General features: G+C 49.4%; 1 protein-coding gene across 1 annotated transcript in view; it reads left to right on the top strand.

Annotated features, from left to right (window-relative positions):
* The window catches only part of SPTB (spectrin beta, erythrocytic), a 112,812-nt gene that overhangs the window by 72,246 nt on the left and 20,684 nt on the right, over positions 1-19,882 (top strand). Inside the window, exons 23-31 of the mRNA XM_038765433.1 lie at positions 4,044-4,174; positions 5,303-5,507; positions 6,593-6,967; positions 9,266-9,510; positions 10,846-10,984; positions 11,207-11,291; positions 12,104-12,300; positions 12,834-12,886; positions 13,654-13,732. Of these exons, the coding sequence (XP_038621361.1) occupies positions 4,044-4,174; positions 5,303-5,507; positions 6,593-6,967; positions 9,266-9,510; positions 10,846-10,984; positions 11,207-11,291; positions 12,104-12,300; positions 12,834-12,886; positions 13,654-13,732 (1,509 nt within the window). The remainder of the gene's footprint in view (positions 1-4,043; positions 4,175-5,302; positions 5,508-6,592; positions 6,968-9,265; positions 9,511-10,845; positions 10,985-11,206; positions 11,292-12,103; positions 12,301-12,833; positions 12,887-13,653; positions 13,733-19,882) is intronic.

Genomic DNA, 19,882 nt, shown 5'->3' on the forward strand with positions numbered 1-19,882 from the left:
ACATTTAGTTCTTCACTTGCGATCCCAGGAAACGAAATGCCCAAGGGCATTCAATCGAATCCAGTGATGAGCGAGGAGCCAACTGCAAAACTGCAGAAAGGCAGGCCTCTCCACAGCTGAGAAGCCAGAAGCCGGGTGGTGCAGTGACTTTCACCAGTTCTCTGACCCTTTCCTTTTTGTTTTTAGTTTGCACTGGTATTTGTTAACCACTTGCTCCGAGCTAGGCAATGTACTATTCCAGGCACTGTACTAAGCTCTGGGGTAGATCCAAGCTAATAATAATAATAATAATGATGGCATTTATTAAGCACTTACTATGTGCAAAGCACTGTTCTAAACACTGGGGAGGTTACAAGGTGATCAGGTTGTTCCACAGGGGTCTCACAGTCCTCATCCCCATTTTACAGATGAGGGAACTGAGGCACAGAGAAGTTAAGTGACTTGCCCAAAGTCACACAGCTGACAATTGGCGGAGCCGGGATTTGAACCCATGAACTCTGACTCCAAAGCCCGGGCTCTTTCCACTGAGCCACGCTGCTTGTCTTATCAGGTTGGATACAGTCCCCGTCCCACATGGGGCTCCCAGTCTTCATCCCCATTTTGCAGATGAGGGAACTGAGGCCCAGAGAAGTGAAGTGACTCACCCAAGGTCAGATGGCCACAGACAAGTGGCAGTGCCGGGATTAGAAGCCACCACGTGCCAGGCCATGCCATGTCCCTTGGCGATGCCATTTAGAAAGTTGCTCTCCCCATCTGGGCATTTCCAAACCAGCATCACCCTGGCAAGCCTGACTGTTCAATTCCCAAAACCCCATCGGAGGAGGAGGGAGAGAGCGTCAGTTGTACTTCCCAAGCGCTTAGTACAGTGCTCTGCACACAGTAAGCACTCAATAAATACGATTGAGTGAATGAATGAATGAATTCATTTGCCATTCCCCTGTCTCGGACTAATGGAGCCTTGACTCTTCATTTGGGAGTGCCATGTTGAAATTCAGGCAAAACTGCTATTCAGAAATTCCCAACCGAGCTTACAGTCTGAAGGACTTTTTTCGTCCCCACCCTCAGTCCCACAGCATTTTTAAAAATTGAATATTATAAGTTATCTCTTTATATTGACGTCTGTCTCCCCCTCTAGATTGTAGGCTCGTTTGGGGCAGGGAATGTGTCCGCTAATTCTGCTATATGGTCTTCTCTGGAGGGCTTAGTGCGGTGTTCAGCGCACGGTAAGCGCTCAATGAATTCCATTGATGGATTGATTGATTACGTGTATATCCATAATTTAATGTCTGTCTCCCCGTCTAGACTGTAAGCTCTTTGTGGTCAGGGAGTGTGTCTATCAATTCGGTTACATTGTCCAAGCGCTTAGTACAGTGCTCTGCACACAGTAAGCACTCAATAAATACGATTGATTGATTGATTGTCCTCTCCCAAGAGCTGAGTACAGTTTTCTGCACATCATCATCATCATCATCATCATCATCAATCGTATTTATTGAGCGCTTACTATGTGCAGAGCACTGTACTAAGCGCTTGGGAAGTACAAATTGGCAACATATAGAGACAGTCCCTACCCAACAGTGGGCTCACAGTCTAAAAGGGGGAGACAGACAACAAAACAGAACATATTAATAAAATAAATAGAATAAATATGTACAAGTAAAATAAATAAAAGCAGAAGCAGCGTGGGAAGCAGCGTGGCTCAGTGGAAGGAGCACGGGCTTGGGAACCAGAGGTCATGGGTTCAAATCCCAGCTCCGCCACTTCACTTGACTCCTCTGTGCCTCAGTTACCTCATCTGTAAAATGGGGATGACTGTGAGCCCCACATGGGACAACCTAATGACCTTGTATCCTCCCCAGCACGTAGAACAGTGCTTTGCACATAGTAAGTGCTTATCAAATGCTATTATTATTATTATTATTATTATTATTATTATTATTTTATTCCCCTCTTGTAATGGTGGCTTGGCCCATAGCTAGGGGAAATGACATGCCGAATCTCACTTCCTACTTGTTGGCCCTCTGTGGCAGGGTGGGAGGGCAGTTTTGAGGAAGAGACATCTAGCAGAAGTGGACCCTAGGCTGGGTAGCTCAACTGGATATTCCAGGATGAGGGAGAGAGGATGCCAGAGCCTGGCTGGCAGCCATGTAGGTGGAGGGTGACTGTGGAGCAACTGAGTCCTGCACACTCACATAGAGAGAGGGAGACCTAGGTGGAGTGCAGACTCTTGCCAACTCAATCAATCAATCAATTAGTGGTATTTATTGAGCTCTTACTATGTGCAGAGCACTCTTAATATGTGCGGAGCTCTCTTTCTACATGCAAAGCACTGTACTAAGCACTTGGGAGAGTACAACAGAATTAGCAGACACGTTCCCTGCCCATAATGAAGGGGGAGACAGACAATAATATGAATAAATAAGGGCCTCTGGAATAGAGTTATAATTTAGGGATCATCTCTCTGGGCCGTAGAAGCAGGAGAAGAGTGTGAGATGACACATCTAGGACAGGTCTCTTAGGGAGTCAAGTGGGTATCATCAGCAGCCTTATCGATGGTTTTTATGGGGCACACTTACAGAAGGTGAAGCATTATTACGAAGCTCTTTGCAGAGTGCAGCAGAAGAAAGGTACATAAACTTTGCCTTCTGGGAGCTTAAAATCTAATGGGGTGGACAGGCAGGTCAAAATGATTTACAAATACTGGGAGTAAGAGGAAGAACAAGGATATACAATGTATTAGGATGAAATGGCTGGGTAAATAAGTGCTGAGTGGAGACATGAAATATATAATTGCAGTATTATGAATTAGTCAGGGAAGGCTTTCTGGCGGAGGTGAGGTTTAACGAGGGCTTCAGTGACGGGGAGAGTTGCAGCCTACCTGATTTAGGGAGTAGGGAGTTCTGAACCATGAGAACAAGGTGAACAAAACTTGAACCTAGAAGCCCGGTAACGTTGGGAGATGTTCTGTCTCCCCCATTCTAGACTGTGAGCCCGTTGTGGGCAGGGATCATCTCTGTTGCTGAATTGTACTTTCCAAGTACTTAGTATAGTGTTCTGAACACAGTAAGCACTCAAAAAATACGATTGAATGAATGAATTAAAACAGTTCTGAGAATGCCCAGACTCCCTTATTTAGACATTGGGGTAAGTGGGGCTCCCAAATCAATCAATCAGTCAGTCAGTTGTATGTATTGAGCACTTACTGCATGCAGACACTGCTTGGGATGATGATGATAGTATTTGTTAGGTGCTTACTGTGTACCAAGCACTGTTCTAAATGCTGGGGTAGATACAAGGTAATCATGTTGTCCCCCATTATACAGATGAGGTAACTGAGGCCCAGAGAAGTGAAGTGACTTGCCCAAAGTCACACAGCTGATAACAATAATAATAATAATGGCATTTATTAAGTGCTTACTATGTGCAAAGCACTGTTCAAAGCACTGATAAGTGGCGGAGCCGAGATTAGATCCCACGATCTCTGTCTCCCAAGCCCGTGCTCTTTCCACTAAGCCATGCTGCTTGGGAGAGTACAGTATAACAATACAACGGACACATTCCCTGCCCACAATGAGCTTGCAGTCTAGAGGGGACTTCCAAGGACTTCCAGTAGGCCCGGGGACACACTGGTTGGCTCTATGTCTCTGCTCACAGGTACTTCCAAGAGTATCTCTCCAATACCATGTACGTGCCTGACCAGCACGTAGAACGGCGCCTGGCACATAGTAAGCACTTAAGAAATATCATCAAATAAGCTCCCTTCTACTTTCTCTCTCCTGTTCTCAATTTGTCCCCTGCTTGAAGTCTCCATGTAGCACGCCAAGCTCATTGGCAGGAAGGCAGTATGGGTAAATGAAAGCGGGGAGCAACGTGGGACAAACCGGAGGGTCCCGTGCAGGTGGGAGTGAAGGGGCTGGCTCATCCCTGAAGACCCTGGCTGCTGTGCTATGCTGGATTGTCCCAGACTGAGGGGTGCTCCAGCGTGGGGCAATAGAGGAACTGATGGAGCCAGGGGATCACGCGGTGCTTTTGCGTCTTCCCAGGATGAAGAGAGCGCAATTGTGATGCTAAAGAGACACCTGCGACAGCAGCAGGCGGTGGAGGAGTATGGGAAGAACATCAAGCAGCTGGCCGGTAGAGCCCAGAGACTCCTCTCTGCGGGACACCCTGAAGGGTGAGCGGTTGCCCGGAGACACCTCTCCTTTCCCAGTGGATTTTGCTTTTTAGTAATAATAGTAATGATGATGATGATAGTGAAGGCATTTATTCAGTGTTTACTGTGTGCTAAATGCTGGGGTAGTTAACAAGTTTATCAGATCAGACATAGTCCCTGTCCCACACAGGTCTCATCATCTCTGTTATCCCTATTTTACAGTTGCGGAAACAGAGTCACCCAGAGAGGGTGACTTGCCCCAGGCCGACCCTGCACTAGGACCCAGCGCTCCCCTGCTGTCCATCCCCCACACTTTTCCCCATACTGCTCCCCCTTCTTCAACTTTTAAAATTCTAATTGCAACTTTGTGATTCCAAGCCATTCCTCAACTTGGTGACAGTAACTCCCCTTAAGCCTTAGACTGTGAGCCCCATGTGGGATGGGGACCGATCGGATTATCCTGCATCCACCCCAACGCTTAGATCCGTGTTTTGCACATGGTAAGCATTTAAATACCAGAACTAAACCCCAGGAGCAGCAGGCTCTGGAGTAGAAGCCCCCTGCGACTATCCCCCTCATAACCCTCTCTTCTTCCGGGTGACCCTCCATAGCTCCAGACCCAGTTTCCACCATGCCCCCGTTCAGGCCCAGAGCACAGCCCGTCTCATGGCAGGGGTCAGCTTCTGCCTCTAAAACTGGAGCACAATCTCTGTGTGAACACAGAAGAAGGATTTTTCTCCAGCCTTAATGGGGGTCGCAACTCCCAAACATAGGATTCTGAAATGGCTGGGAAGATTTATGATCCAGTCCCGGTGGGAGGCATCACATTTGCTCAGTGACGCCAACTGGAAAGGCCAGGGAGAAATTCACCAACCTCAATCAATTTGGGGGATTTCTGGAGTCGATTTCCAACTATCCCCAAGAGATGGTGTAGATCGAGTGGATGGGAAAGGGGAAGTCTGCCTTCTCTCTAGGGCACTTCTACCGACATTCTCCTTCCCAGACCCATTTTCCCCCTGCTCTGGGAATACATGGAGTGAGGCTGGGTTCAAAGGTCTCTAGAGAGTGGGTGGGTCCTGCCAGAGGTGCCCAATCTGTGCCCTTTCGCATGGGGTATATAACCTCCGGTTTGCGTTCCCCAAATTCCAGGGAGCAGATTATTCGGCTACAGGGACAGGTGGACAAGCAGTATGCAGGGCTAAAGGAGATGGCAGAGGAGCGCAAGCGCAAACTGGAGAATATGTATCACCTCTTCCAACTGAAGAGAGAGGCAGATGACTTAGAGCAGTGGATCGCCGAGCGAGAAGTGGTTGCTTCTTCTCCAGAAATGGGCCAGGATTTTGATCACGTGACGGTGAGTGCTCACCACCAGAATATTCTTTGTTTTTTTCATTCCAAAGTGAAAAGCCACTAGTCAGTCTGCAGGATTCCGGGTGGACCCAGGGACAGTGATTCTGGAGATCACCCCCTTGATTTGGGAGAAACTTGGCCTTGGTAACTGCCAAGATTGGGCCACCAGCCAATGGAATAGACTGGGGAAGCATGGAGTGGGACCATCCTGGCCTCAGGGTGCCTCAAAACCCCCTCCCAAGAGCCCTGTCCTCCTGCAGGGCTGACGAAGCAGGAATGGTACCCGTATATACTAAAGAATGCCAGAGATTTAGCTGACCTGGACTGGTTTTGGGGAGGGGAGGGTTAGGTTTGATCTATAAAAGTCAGTTTTATCCGTAAACTGGGGATTCAGTACCTGTTCTCCCTTCCACTTTCACTGTGAGCCCCATTTTGAGCAGAAACCATGCCTGACCTGATTATCTCGCAGTTATCCCAGCACTCAGTGTGGTGCCTGGTATATAATGTTTAACAAACATTATTATTAGTATTATTATTCTTCTCCAACCGATTGTAAATTCCTTGAGGGCAGGGGCAATTTTCAATAGATATGTTTTTCTTTCTTCCAAAGTACCTAGACAGCACTATGTCCAAAGCAGACGCTCAGCTAATGTTAGTAAAGGATGCCCATAGGGGATAATCCTGCCAGGTTCCCTTCGGCCTGGAAAAAGATGCAGTGGTATTTCCCAGGGGTTTTTGCCAAAACGCCCCACCCCCATCTTACCTCCTTCCCTTCCCCACAGCACCTGTATATATGTGTATATGTTTGTACATATTTTTTACTCTATTTATTTATTTATTTATTTATTTTATTTGTACATATCTATTCTATTTATTTTATTCTGTTAGTATGTTTGGCTTTGTTCTCTGTCTCCCCCTTTTAGACTGTGAGCCCACTGTTGGGTAGGGACCGTCTCTATATGTTGCCAATTTGTACTTCCCAAGCGCTTAGTACAGTGCTCTGCACATAGTAAGCGCTCAATAAATACGATTGATGATGATGATGAAAAAGAAACCGGATGGGTGTCAAGTTCCATTTTTCCCCTCCAGCTGCTCCGGGACAAATTCCGGGATTTTGCCCGGGAGACAGGGGCGATCGGGCAGGAACGGGTGGACCACGTAAACGCGGTCATCGAGCGGCTGATCGACAACGGCCACGGGGAGGCCGCCACCATCGCCGAGTGGAAGGACGGGCTGAACGAGAGCTGGGCCGACCTGCTGGAGCTCATCGACACCCGAATGCAGCTCCTGGCCGCATCCTACGACCTGCACCGCTACTTCTACACGGGCACCGAGATCCTCGGCCTCATCGACGAGAAGCACCGGGAGCTGCCCGAGGACGTGGGGCTGGACGCCAGCACTGCTGAGTCCTTCCACCGAGTGCACACCGCCTTTGAGCGGGAACTGCATCTCCTGGGGGTGCAGGTACCTCCCCGCTCTGCCCCCGGCTCACGGAGGGGCTGGGCCCGCTCAGCAGTGGTCCTGACGTGTGGAAACCCAGGAAATAAGGCTCCTCTCCCTACCCGGGAGGGTAGGGACCACTCACCCTCCACCACTGTGCCTCAGTTTCCTTATCTGTAAAATCGGGATCCTGGAATTTCCAAGATGAGGTGTCATGAGGGTGAGGACGGATAGCAGAGCTCTAGGGAAGTCAGGCTACAGAGTAGATGAGGACAGTTATTTGGGCGAGAGAGCCACTTAACTGATTTGACCACTGGCCTAGGAGTCAGAAGGTCATGGGTTCTAATCCCAGCTCTGCCACTTGTCTGCTGCGTGACCTTGGGCAAGTTACTTGACTTCTCTGGGCCTCAGTTACCTCAACTGTAAAATGGGGATTGAGACTGCGAGCCCCACGTGGGACAGGGACTATGTCCCACCCGAATTACTTGTATCCACCCCAGTGCTTAGTATGGGGTCTGGCCCATAGTAAGCGCTTAAGGATACCATAATTATTATTATTATTTTGGGGAGAGGGGCACCGGGCACGTTTTCCTCTGCCATTCAAGTTTCTTCTGGTACCAGTCATGCTCAAGTAGGGACTTGGAGGTGCTCGAGCGGTGTGTTTGTAGCTGTCTTTCCACCCAACATGGCTCCTAACCTGTTCCAAGCCTGTTAGCATCTCCGCCCCAAACTCCTTGCTGAGGCAAGCAGCAGTCCATCCACCATGGCCTCCTGGAGTCATTTCACTTCTCTGGGCCTCAGTTACCTCAGCTGTAAAATGGGGATTGAGACTGGAAGCCCCACATGAGACAGGGACTGTGTCCAACCTGATTTGCTTGTATCCACCCCAGTGCTTAGTATAGTGCCTGGCACATAGTTAAGCGCTTAACAAATACCATCATTATCATCATCATCATTAGCACTGGCGCTGACTCCCCTTTGGCAGGACAGAGCTAGGACTGGGCTGGGCCTCCAGAGTACTTAGTACTCTGCACATAGTAAATGCTTAATAAATACCACGATTGCCTGATTAGTTAATTAATTAATTAATAATGGTATTTGTTAAGCACTTACTATGTGCTAAGCGCTGTACTAAGCACTGGGGTAGATACAAGGTAATCAAGGTTGTCCCATGTCGACTCACAGTCTTAATCCCCATTTTACAGATGAGGTAACCGAGGCACAGAGAAGTTAAGTGACTTGCCCAAAGTCACACAGCTGGCAAGTGGCAGAGCTGGGATTAGAACCCACAACCCCTTGACTCCCAAGCCCTTGCTGTTTCCACTGAGTCACGCTGCTTCTCGTGTTGATCTGACCCATCCCTATGCTAGGTGTTTCCCTTCCCTTGCAGCCCCAACTAATACTGAAAAGCAGTTAGCCTAATGGAAAGAGCAGAGGACCCATGTTCTAATCCTGGCTCTGTCACTTCCCAGTTGGGTGAACTTGGGCAAGTCACAACTTCTCTGTGCCTCAGTTTCCTCATCTGTAGAATGGGGATTCAGTACTCGTTCTCCCTCCTCCCCCAAGTGGGATAAGGACTGAGCCCAATCTGTTTATACTGTATCTACCCCAGCGCTTAGTACAGAACTTGGCACCTCAATTACGCCTGTTATATATGGCCAGCGAGGTCAGCGGTTGAGAAGGGAGCAAGACCTCATTGTTGCGGGCAAGAGCTGTGAGACGGAACCCTTGGGCCCATTTGAAGGGCAGAGGACGACAAGGTGGAGTTGCCCCATCAGTCAGGACAGCTTATTTCAGCACTGCCCTGATTGTTTCCTGATAGTGGCCAGGGCCCGGTCTGCTGAAACTGTTCTTGGGCTAACAGCAGTTCTCTTAACTTCGGGCCAAAGGAGAGGGAGCTTTCAGGCAGGAAGAGAGGACTGAAAAGATATCATCCACTCAGGTCCCTGAGATCTCCTGTTCAATCACAATTGCATTTCTCCCAAAACCCAGTTGAAACAGGAAACTCTCACCCTGGTACCTTCCTTAAGGTGCTTAGAATAGGTGATGGGCACCAGTTTCCATCTGGTTGGATCCGATCTTCTGAGCCATCATAGCTGGCCCCAAAACAAGGAAGAGACCAGATATCTGCCAGATAACTGCCACGAGCTACCCCGGGATATCCAGGGATTCAGGGGGATATGCAGGAGCCCTGCATCCAGTCTCAGAGTCTTGGGCACCACAGACCACCTGCCCTTAGAGCCCTCAGGGAAAGAAGCCTGGATGGGAGAGAAGGCTCGATGCTGGTCGTGGGGAACAGCATCTCGTTTCACACCCTGACAGGTGCAGCAGTTTCAGGACTGGGCCACCCGCCTGCAGACCGCGTACGCCGGCGAGAAGGCCGATGCAATCCAGAACAAGGAGCAAGAGGTGTCGTCCGCGTGGCAGGCCCTGCTCGATGCCTGTGCCGGCCGCCGGACCCAGCTCGTGGACACCGCCGACAAGTTCCGGTTCTTCAGCATGGTCCGGGACCTCCTGTCCTGGATGGAGAGCATCATCAGGCAAATCGAAACACAGGAAAAGCCTAGGTGAGGGCGAGGGGCCCCCTGAGCCCGAGTCTGGGAATCAGGGGACCTGGTTTCTAATCCCAGCTCTGTCACTTGCCAGATGAGTGACCTTGGGCAAGTCACTTCATTCCTCTGGGCCTCGGTTTCCTCCTCTGTAAAATGGGGATTCAGTACCTGTTCTCCCTCCCACGCAGGTTGGGAATCCGATATGGGACGGAGACTGTGTCCGACCCGGTTATCTTGTATCTACCCCTGTGCTTAGTACAGTGCTTGGGACATAGTAAGTGCTGAACAAATAACACCAATATTATTACTACCACGACTTTGTTTGCACCCTGAATTTGGCCTCTCCTCCATCTTTACCTCCTCTGGAGCTGCCAAATCACAGGCTACTTTTGTGGCCTCTGTTTCTGGTGGATGTTAGCCAGAGCCAGAGCACAGGGCTCATGGGTGACATTTCAGTGACACTGGAGTGCAGGTCTGCGGAGGGAATCCACTGATTCAGGCGGTGGCATGTCCATTGTGGAGGGCTTGGAATCCTGGTTCTGAGGCCCAAAACAGCAGGTTTCTCCTTCCCTTGAGCCTTGGACATTTCATCCCCGGACAGAGACTTGTTATTTCAGAGCACAGGGAAAACTTGAGTGAGAGCAGAAAAACATCTTTGTCGATTCCCCTCTGATCTCCCAGGACTCTCAGTACACGCAGGTCACAGGCGAAGAGCTAGGCCACGTTGCCTCTGCCTGCCGATGTAGCCAACGAGTCACTCTCCTTATATCTAAGGGCGCCTAGAGAGTGGAGGCGTCCCCCCCAGTCCTCCAGGGATCAGCCCGTCTCATTCCCCATTCATGAAAAATGATTTTAAAATAATCCCAGGACTTGCATTGTTCCTGATAAAATTATTGTAAGATTCCTGGGTTGGTAATCTCCCCAAAATCCCAATTTCTCTTGTCATCCTAACACCCCTGACTGGGCAGGCTTAAAGCTGACACAGCTCTCAACCTGTTCAGAGACTGGGAGAGTCACCAGAACATCTTGGTACCTCAATCTCAGTTTCCTTGACTCCGGAGCTTAGCTCTCTTAAAGGATCTGAGGGGTCCTTAGCAGCAAATAGGCAGTGCTGATTTATAGATGAGCTCTGGTGTGACTTCCCAAAATCATCAATCGTATTTATTGAGCGCTTACTGTGTGCAGAAATCCCCTCGGGCTTTCAGCAGCATTGAGCCCATGGAGCTTGGGAGAACGTAGTCCCTATCTAGGACCCCTGAGCAAATCCAGGAAAGCCCTCAGGGACTCCAGAATCTCCTGAATTTCATTTTCTCCCCAGATGAGTAATCTTTCTTACCTTCTTCCCATCAGGGATGTCTCCTCCGTGGAGCTGCTCATGAAGTACCACCAGGGCATCATGGCCGAGATCGAAACGCGGACAAAGAACTTCAGCACTTGCCTAGAGCTGGGAAATGGGCTGCTTCAGCGGCAGCATCAGGCTTCTGAAGAGGTTAAAGAGGACCGGTGGGGTGGGGGGTGGGTTGGTGGGGGGTAATGGAGGGAGACAGCCTCTCCCTCGCTCTCTTCCCTGACTCCAGAATGGACCATTCAACCCTCCTTCGGGCCGTGTGAATGGTTAGGTTCCAGTTAGCTGTATGTATGTGTGTAGAACATCTCCTTTCAGGGGCTTAACCCACAAGCCAAAACCAAAATCCTCCTTTCTATGTTACAGATCAAAGTAAAGCTTACTCAGGTGACAGAGAGGAGACAGGAGATGATGGAAAAGTGGAATACCCGCTGGAATCAACTCAGCCTCTGTGAGTACATTTTGGCGGCGGGGGGGGGTGGTCCCAATTCAGTTGGTCAGGTCCACCCACAGTCCCCCTGAAATCTTGGCCACCTGTCCTCCTCTTGGCTTTAAATCAGATTTGGGGTCCCCAGGCATGAAAAAAATTTAAGGGAGGAACCAACACTTTCCCTCTACACGAGGAGTGAGTTGGTGTGCTTTGAAGAGTTCTGAGGTCTTTTCCCTGGAGTGAGTGTCATGCTTGGGAAAAAATGTACAGATTCTCCCAGGACCCAGAGCAGACCATCGATAGGGAAAAATCCCACCTCCAGGACTGGAGCCTCCGCTGTTTGAAGGGATGCATTCTAGACTGTGAGCCCATCGTTGGGTAGGGATTGTCTCTGTTGCTGAATTGTACTTTCCAGCCCTTGGTACAGTGCTGTGCACACAGTAAGCGCTCAATAAATACGATTGATTGAATGAATGAATGAATGAATGAAAGGATATCTGCGGCTATGGAGATGATTTGTGGAGTCCTGGTCTCAGCCCCATGGGACTGAGGGGATGAGCTTATTGTGTTGCCCAACATAGGATATCCACTAGGGACCAGTGGGGATGGTGACAGAAGTTGTCTCCAAGCTCTATTCTCCATGGGGTGGGGACACCTTGGCCAGTTCAGGGCAGAAAGCTCCCCTCGTATTGACACAATGCTGCTGGTTCTTCCTTCCTCTTTGTTGAGCTCAATAAGGCAGAAGAGAGTCCATCTTTGTCCCAGTATGCCTCACTGGGGCCATGTTTGTGTGTGTGTTCATGCTCACGTGTGTGGCTTGTTCTCCATGGCAGTGCTGGAGGTGTGCCAGTTCTCTCGGGATGCCTCGGTGGCAGAAGCATGGCTAATCGCCCAAGAACCTTACCTGGCCAGTCGGGACTTTGGGCACACAGTGGATGGAGTGGAGAAACTCATCAAGAGACATGCAGCCTTTGAGAAGTCTACAGCCACCTGGGAGGACCGTTTTGCTGCCTTAGAGAAGCCAACGACGGTAAGTTATGTGCAGTGTTCCCAGGAAATGTGCTTAGCTGAAGGAGGAGGAGGAGGAGGAGAAGGAAGAAGAGGAGGCAAAAGAGAAGAAGGAAGAGGAGGATGTGGAGGTGGAGGAGGTGGATGAGGAGGAGGTGGGGGAGGAGAAAGAGGAGGAGGAGGGGATAGAGAAAGTGGAGGACGTGGAGGAAGATCAGGAGGAGGTGGGAGAGGAGAAGGAAGTTGAGAGGATGAAGAGGAAGAGGAGGAGGAGGGGATAGAGAAAGTCGAGGTGGCGAAGGAGGAGGAAGAGCAGGAGGAGGTGGGAGAGGAGAAAGGTTAAGAAGAAGGAGGATGGAGAGAAGGAGGGAGGGTAGAGGAGGAGGAGTGGTAATTGATGTCACAGGCAGAGGGGAAGGAGACCCCAACCGGCTCCTCCATTGCTCCTCCATTGTCAGACCAAAGATTACTCCAAAGCCAGGGCCTGGTGGGAACATGGTTGGGAGAGCAGACCCCATGACTTATCCTCACCTGAGATGCTTTTTTCTCCTCCAGCTTGAGCTCCTAAAAGAACGTCAGACTCCAGAAGGGCCCAGAGAAGACAGTGGGTAGGTACCACAGGAAGTGGCTCCCCAAACCAAGAGCAGCAGCATCAGGTCGCTTAGTAACACAGAGAGGGTAGTGGGGAAGATGTTGAGTCGGGAAAAAGGATGGGTGCCTTTCACAAACTAAGGGACTCAGGAAGAGGCGCTGAACTCTCGGGTAAGACTCAGTTGTGCCTGTGTTTTGCCTCCCCACCATGAACATTTTATGTTAAAACAACCCAAAGCGGTGTTTGGGTTTTTCAACTGTCTCAGAAGCATACACTGGGGATAGGAACATTGGGAAGGAGAGAGAAGAGGAAGGCCTGGAAAGGAGAGGATGAGGAAGGGAGGGAGGGAGAGAGTTGGGGGGTGGCTGTGGGAAGGAGATGGACAGGAAGGGGTTAGCAACATGGACTGTAGGAATAGGCCCAGAACGGATGAGAGTGTGGTTTGGTCTGTACCTGCCCCGACCCATGTCCTTGAGGCGGAGGAATCTCATTCTCCTCATTTTTCCTGAATCCCGAGTGTTGTACCTGGGTCCCGAGGTCTGGATTACAATGGATCGTACAGGGAGGTGAACTTGTCTAAATCCGGTTGGGTTCAGTCAGCGTGGCAAATGGGGCCCTCAGCCACTTTCCAGGTTGAGATGGCTACTTTCTGAGTCCAGTCAACTGGACGGGGGTGGTTTCCCTCCTTTACCCGGCTTGGGGCTCGAGAACCGGATTTCCTCAGTTTGGGGGCTGCGTCCCTAGAGGTTCCGTTTTACAATGGGGTGTCTCTGTTTTCCTCAGGCCTCAGGAGGAGGAAGGCGAGACAGCTGGGGAGCCTCCGCGAGGTTCCCATCGTACTACTGCTGACAGAACATCACCGGTCAGTTTCCTATCCCACTTGTCTAGTTCCTGGGAATCACTGCTGCCAGACCCTATCCACCCCTCCTAGACCTCTCCGCCAGTCAGTCTGTTAGCAGCGGCGGCAGTTGCCCCAGCCGCGGCCATAGCGGCCGTAAATGTTCTGCCGCTCCTCTCGTTCTTGTTCCCGTCTCCCCTTCCCTTCCTCTCTCCCATCCTTCCCTTCCCCTTCAATGTCCTCCATGCTGCCCTCCCCACTGGATTGTGTTAACTCATCCCACAGTATCATTTCACTCCCCCCACCCGACCCTTTGTAAATGAAATGCTGGAAGGAGCCAACAGGTCAACCGGTTGACACATCTCCATTTTAGTTTGGTTTTGTTTAGTTTAATAAATTTTAATGTTATAACGATTTCACTGTTTGCACAGGCCGGGAGGAGACAGCCTTCCAAGATGTTCTGTTTTTTTCAACATTCTTCCTTCCACATTCCCTGCCTTCCTCCATCCCCCTTCTCTTCCTGGGGATGTGGAGGATGCCCTCCACATGTGGAGGATTCCCCTCACCCTCCTCCTCCTCTCCCCACCCTCCTCCCTCTCCCTTCCTGCACCAGGAGCAGCTGTCAGGGAGTGGGACAGAGCTGGGCCGGAACTGCCCTGCTGCCCTCCAGGAGGATTGGGAGGGAGAAAAATCGGGGAGACACCCAGAGAGCACAGGATCCTGGGAGTATCCTGGGAGTGTCAGGGCCAGAGGCGACCGATTGTCCCAGCATCACCCCTCAGCTGCAGGGGTGCAGGCTACACTGGGAGGAAACGTGGCCAGGGAAAAGATTTGACTGCAGCCGAAGGAGAGTAGTCAGTAGCCCATGGCAAATTCAGACTCTGGGACTCCAAACGGGGCAACAGTGTGGATCCGGGGGAGAGAGAAACGGGATACTTCAGGCAGGCATCTTGGAGTAAGGATAGGCAGTCACACCCCATAGGGGTTGCGGGGTTCAGGGGAAATGAGCAAGGGGACAAGAGGTGGTGGGATAAAAGGTAAAAGAGGAGGAGCCTGGTGGAGTCAAAGGGGATTGTTCCATCACCTGTGGGGAGCAAGGGGGTGGGGAGGTCCTGCAGCTTGTAGACCGTCGGTCCGGAGAAGAGGACAGACAGACCAGGTCCTCTCCGGCAAGCCTGGAGGATGGACCAGAGCAAGAAGACGTAGTGTGGGCATCCCTACCGGAGAATCTCCACATCCTGCATGGCTTCTCCCGACCTGCCCTCATCGTCTCCCAGCTGCTGGCTCGGCGCATGCTGCTTTGGCTCGCTTTAGGGTAAAGGAAGCCAGGGGCTTTCCGGTTGTGCTTCTGAGTCCTGTGTTCCTACCCCGTGGAGTCGGGAGGAATTTATTCTAGATGGAAACTGCCTTCTCACAAGCCTGTCAGGGCCCCAGCCCTCTGCCCCATCCCAAGCCACAGCAAGTAGCTGATGCCGGGTGTCAGAGACAGCCCGGCCCCAAATTCCACGTCTCCCCGAAACTGGCTCTTTCCACACCCCATCCCCAACACACTCACAGACACAAGGCCCGGCCCCCTCGGCCAAGACACTGGTCCCCAGACTGGACCGTCATATCCACGGAGGGAGGAGCTGGAGTCCAGTGGTGGAGAATACAGTGTCCATCTCAGAATCTCCCTTCGGAAGGTTTCGACCGCATGCCATGATCATCCTCCCCAACTGTGATGAATGCGTGCCTCCCCCTACCCTCCCCGTACTAATCGACGGGCAGCAGTGAATGCAGGAATGGAGCTAAACTATCCAAGCCCGGTGTGCCCAAAATAATTGGTATAATCTGGAACCAACCATTCTTCCTGCATCTCTGTGAGAACGGACAACAAAGGCTGGTTTTGTCTTCGAAAGCTTCACTGCTCTCCTGACCTAAGCATGCTCTTCCACGGAAAAGTGTTTGTGTTTATTTGGTGTGTATGTGTGTGTTTGTGTGTGATGGTGTAGCCTTTCTTGTTCATAACAAGCAGACACATCCACATGCTCTCACAACCATGAATATACCCCATTTTATTAGATATACAACAGAACCTCCCTTATCCACATTTCTGGTGTGTCCTAGCTGAAAAATGTCGAACAAAAGATGAGACAGGAGAGAGGCTGCTCATCTGAAGCTGCTTTACTCCAAGTCAGGGTCCTGTCTTAAAAGCACACCTGGCCCCATACATGTGTGTAGTCTAAAAGAAATTTGGTAGGCTCCACATCCTCTATCTTGTCTTTTTCCAACAGGTTTTCACGGTGATGTGGGTTGGTACACGCGGACACTTGTATCCTCGCAACCTGGTTGATATGGGGGTAGGTAGGAAAAAGAGGGTTTTAGTGGGAATGAAGCCTAGGAACTTCTGCAGACCAAACAGAATCCTTGCAGCCTAATGATTTTGCAAAACAATTTTACAAACTTTTGCTAACCCAGGACCATCATGCTGTGTGGGGTTCTTATCCGAGGCGGAGATGTATGTGTGTGTTCATGCCTTTCCTGGGTTGAAAGAGAGACGTGAATCCGCATCATTTCACATTGTTTGAATTTAAAATACTCTCTTCAGCCCCTCAGCCTGTAGCTTCCCTGCATCCTCTCCCAGTTGTCAGACCCAAATAGGAGTATCGTACCTGAAAGGTTTGCATTTAGGCCTTCCTGCAGACTGCCTGCTTGCCCACAGGACTCTGTGGACCAGCTGGTTCTGAGATTTGGTGGTCCTGGTCTCAGCTTGGGGCTATCCCAAGCTATGTTTGAGAGGATGGGAAGATTTAAGGAGCAGAACTGCTTGCCAGCATTCTACTCCCCGTCTTTAAACTACACTCCCCATCCCTTTCCCTGTCAGGCTGAACTGAAGCTGGCCATCTTGGTGACCTCAGATAACAACTGCTCTGACAACCTAAAATCAGGCTCCCATATTTCATTCTTTACACACCCATGCACATGTATGCATATATGTGTATTCTGCACATATGCTAGGCTTTCAAGGCCCTCCTCCAGCATTTCTTCTTTTTACCAGGCTTTGGGAATTTTCAGCAGCCTAAATTCCTCACCCCAGTCTCATTCTGGGTTTGGAGCATCGCAGTCATTGCAGTCAGTACCATCCCTTAGGTGTTTTTCCTTACTTCCCCCCAGCTCTCTTGCTTTGTGAGGCCATCAAGCATTTTGTCTTGGAAATGGCGCAGGGCAGGAAGTAAGCCGAGCCTTGCCAGAACTTGGCTCTGGTATAAGAGAAAGTCTGCTCACCACCACTCTCCTCTCCCGCACCTGCTCCCTTCCAGAAAACCCACTCGCTACAAAAGGTTTTGTTTTTTACTGTCAGTGCTGGCTTGGATCATGAAGTGGTGGGTAGGTGGTGTTGCCACTGAGGAAATGATGAGTGAGCAGAGAAATTGCTAAGGGAAAGTAAGGAGGGAGGGAGAGAAACAGAAAGAATGACTGATTGAGACCTAGCTTATTTCCATTCATTAGTTGTGTGTTGGTCCCAACAACCTCCCTGGAGAGGGGAAAAGTGCATAGGTTTTTGCTTTGACGTTGAGAGGGAAAGGTAAGGTTTCCTGGGGGTTAGTTTCCAGAATGCTGAGTGCGAGCACTTGACACACTTGGCAGAATGGTAATACTTTCCACGTGTAAACCTGAAATCCATTGTCCTCTCACATGCAACTCATCCACTAATCAGGTTCACCCTAACCCTGCACCCTTTAGCTCTCTTTTCTCAAGCCTCACCCTTCACTCCCCACCTCACCCATCTCCAGGCCCATGCATTCAGCCCCTTCCATTTCTCTGCTGTATGGATTTTCAGAGGAATCAAAGTCTTCATTTCTTTTGTCTTTCTTTAGTGGGGCCCTAATGGCCCCAGGATCCCTAAATGACCTTTTTCACTTAAAAAAAAATTATATTTTTCCAAAAAGAAATAAAGCTGAAGAAGGTTCCAATGTTCCTGCTTTAAGGACTATTGGATTCTCTCCCTGCTATGATTCTGGCTTTCTGGTTGACCCTGGGCTGATCGCTTCATTTCTCTCTCTGCTTCAGTTTCCCCATTGGGAGGGAAACATGAATGGCAACACCAGTAAGTTTGGGCATCTAGGTGCTGTAGAGCTGATGAAGAAAACTTCTAAACAGAGGAAGCCAGGATCAACTAGCAAACCAATCTGCAGGGAGAAGGGGGAAAGGCCAGCAGCCTTAGCATTCATTCAGTCGTATTTATTGAGCACTTACTGTGTGCAGAACACTGTACTTAGCACTAGATTCATGATTGGTATGGTACAGAGCACTGTACTGGGCCCTCATACTGTGAACAGAGTTTGGGACTAGGCACCTACTATATACTGGCTGCTTACACAATGCAGAGAAGTACATTAGACACCTACTGTTTGCCGAGCATACTGAGTGTCCATTAATCAATACTGAGCACCTCCTGAGTACTAATCACTATCCTAAGCACATGGGAGGGTATAATAGAAGCAAGATGCATGTTTCCCTCCATATAGAGCCTAATGGAGGAACCTTTATATGAAAATATGATCTACATATTTTATATCTACGCTAGAGTTTAGTAGCATGCTTGGCACATAATGTCAGTGTTAACAAATACTACAATTACCATTATCATTATTAATTGCAAGTCTTTGATAAACAGGATGTTGTTTCTGAACATCATTTTAGAAATACGATCAGGGCAGTGGATTGTAGATTGAGGAGGGAGATGTAGATGGATTAGTGGGTGGGCTCAGGCAGAGATCTAGTACTAATCTTATGATCAATCAATCAATCATATTTATTGAGCACTTCCTGTGTGCAGAGCATTGTACTAAGCATTTGGGAGAGTACAGTATAAGAGAGTTGATATACATGTTCCCTGCCCATAGTGAGTTTACCGTCTAGAGAGGGAATGATGAGAGCATGAACCTGGCTTTTGGTCATTTATCAATCAAACAATCAATCAATCATATTTATTAAGCACTAACTGTGTGCAGAGCACCATACTAAGCTCTTGGAAGAGTGCAGTAGAACAAAGTTTGTATAGACAGTTCCCTTCCCACAATGATCTCACAGTCTAGAGGGGAAGACAGACATTATTATAAATTAATTAAGGATATGTACATAGGTGCTGTGGGACTGGGGCAGGTGAAAAAAGAAAACAAATTAAGGCAATGCAGAGGGAAGGCTCCTTCCAAGAGATATGTCTTCAATAAGGCTTTAAAAGTGGGGAGAGTAATTGTCTGTTGGATAAGAATAATAATAATGGCATTTATTAGGTGCTTACTATATGAAAAGCACTGTTCTAAGTGCTGGGGAGGTTACAAGGTGATCAAGTTGTCCCACAGTCTTAATTCCCATTTTACAGATGAGGTAACTGAGGCCCAGAGAAGTGAAGTGACTTGCCCAAAGTCACACAGCTGACAATTGGCAGAGCCGGGATTTGAACCCATGACCTCTGACTCCAAAGCCCGGGCTCTTTCCACTGAGCCATGCTGCTTCTCTAATGAAGAGGGAGAGTATTCCAGGCCAGAGGTAGGATGTGGGTGAGAGGTCAGTGGTGAGATAAAAGAGATTGAGGTACAGTGGGTAGATTAGCATTAGAAGAGCAAATTGTGTAGGAGAGCGGTGAGGTGAGGAAGGAGGGGGCAAGGTGATTTAGTGCCTTTAAGTCGATGGTAAGGAGTTTCTGTTTGCTGCAGAAGTGGATGGGCAACCACTGGAGGTACTTTTTTTATTTTTGTGGCATTTGTTAAGTGCTTACTATATGCCAAGCACTGTACTAAGTACTAAGGTAGTTATAACTGCTTCTCTGTCAATCATTCGTATTTATTGAGAACTTACAGTGTGCAGTGCACTGTACTAAGCACTTAGGAGAGTAGAATATAACAGAGTTGGTAGAAACATTCCCTGCTCACAATAAGCTTATAGTCTTGAGGATATTCTTGTCTTGTCTTACCCGTCGAGTCGTTTCCGACCCATAGTGACACCACGGTCACATCTCTCCCAGAACGCCCCTCTCTCCATCTGCGATTGTTCTGGTAGTGCATTCGTCGAGTTTTCTTGGTAAAGCTATGGAAGTGGTTTACCATTGCCGCCTTCCATGTAAGTATGTTCAAGTCTCCGCCCTCGACTCTCTCCCATGGTACCGCTGCCCAGCACGGGTGAGTTTTGACT

This window comes from Tachyglossus aculeatus, chromosome 23 (assembly GCF_015852505.1).
Source record: "Tachyglossus aculeatus isolate mTacAcu1 chromosome 23, mTacAcu1.pri, whole genome shotgun sequence".
Classification (NCBI taxonomy): domain Eukaryota; kingdom Metazoa; phylum Chordata; class Mammalia; order Monotremata; family Tachyglossidae; genus Tachyglossus; species Tachyglossus aculeatus.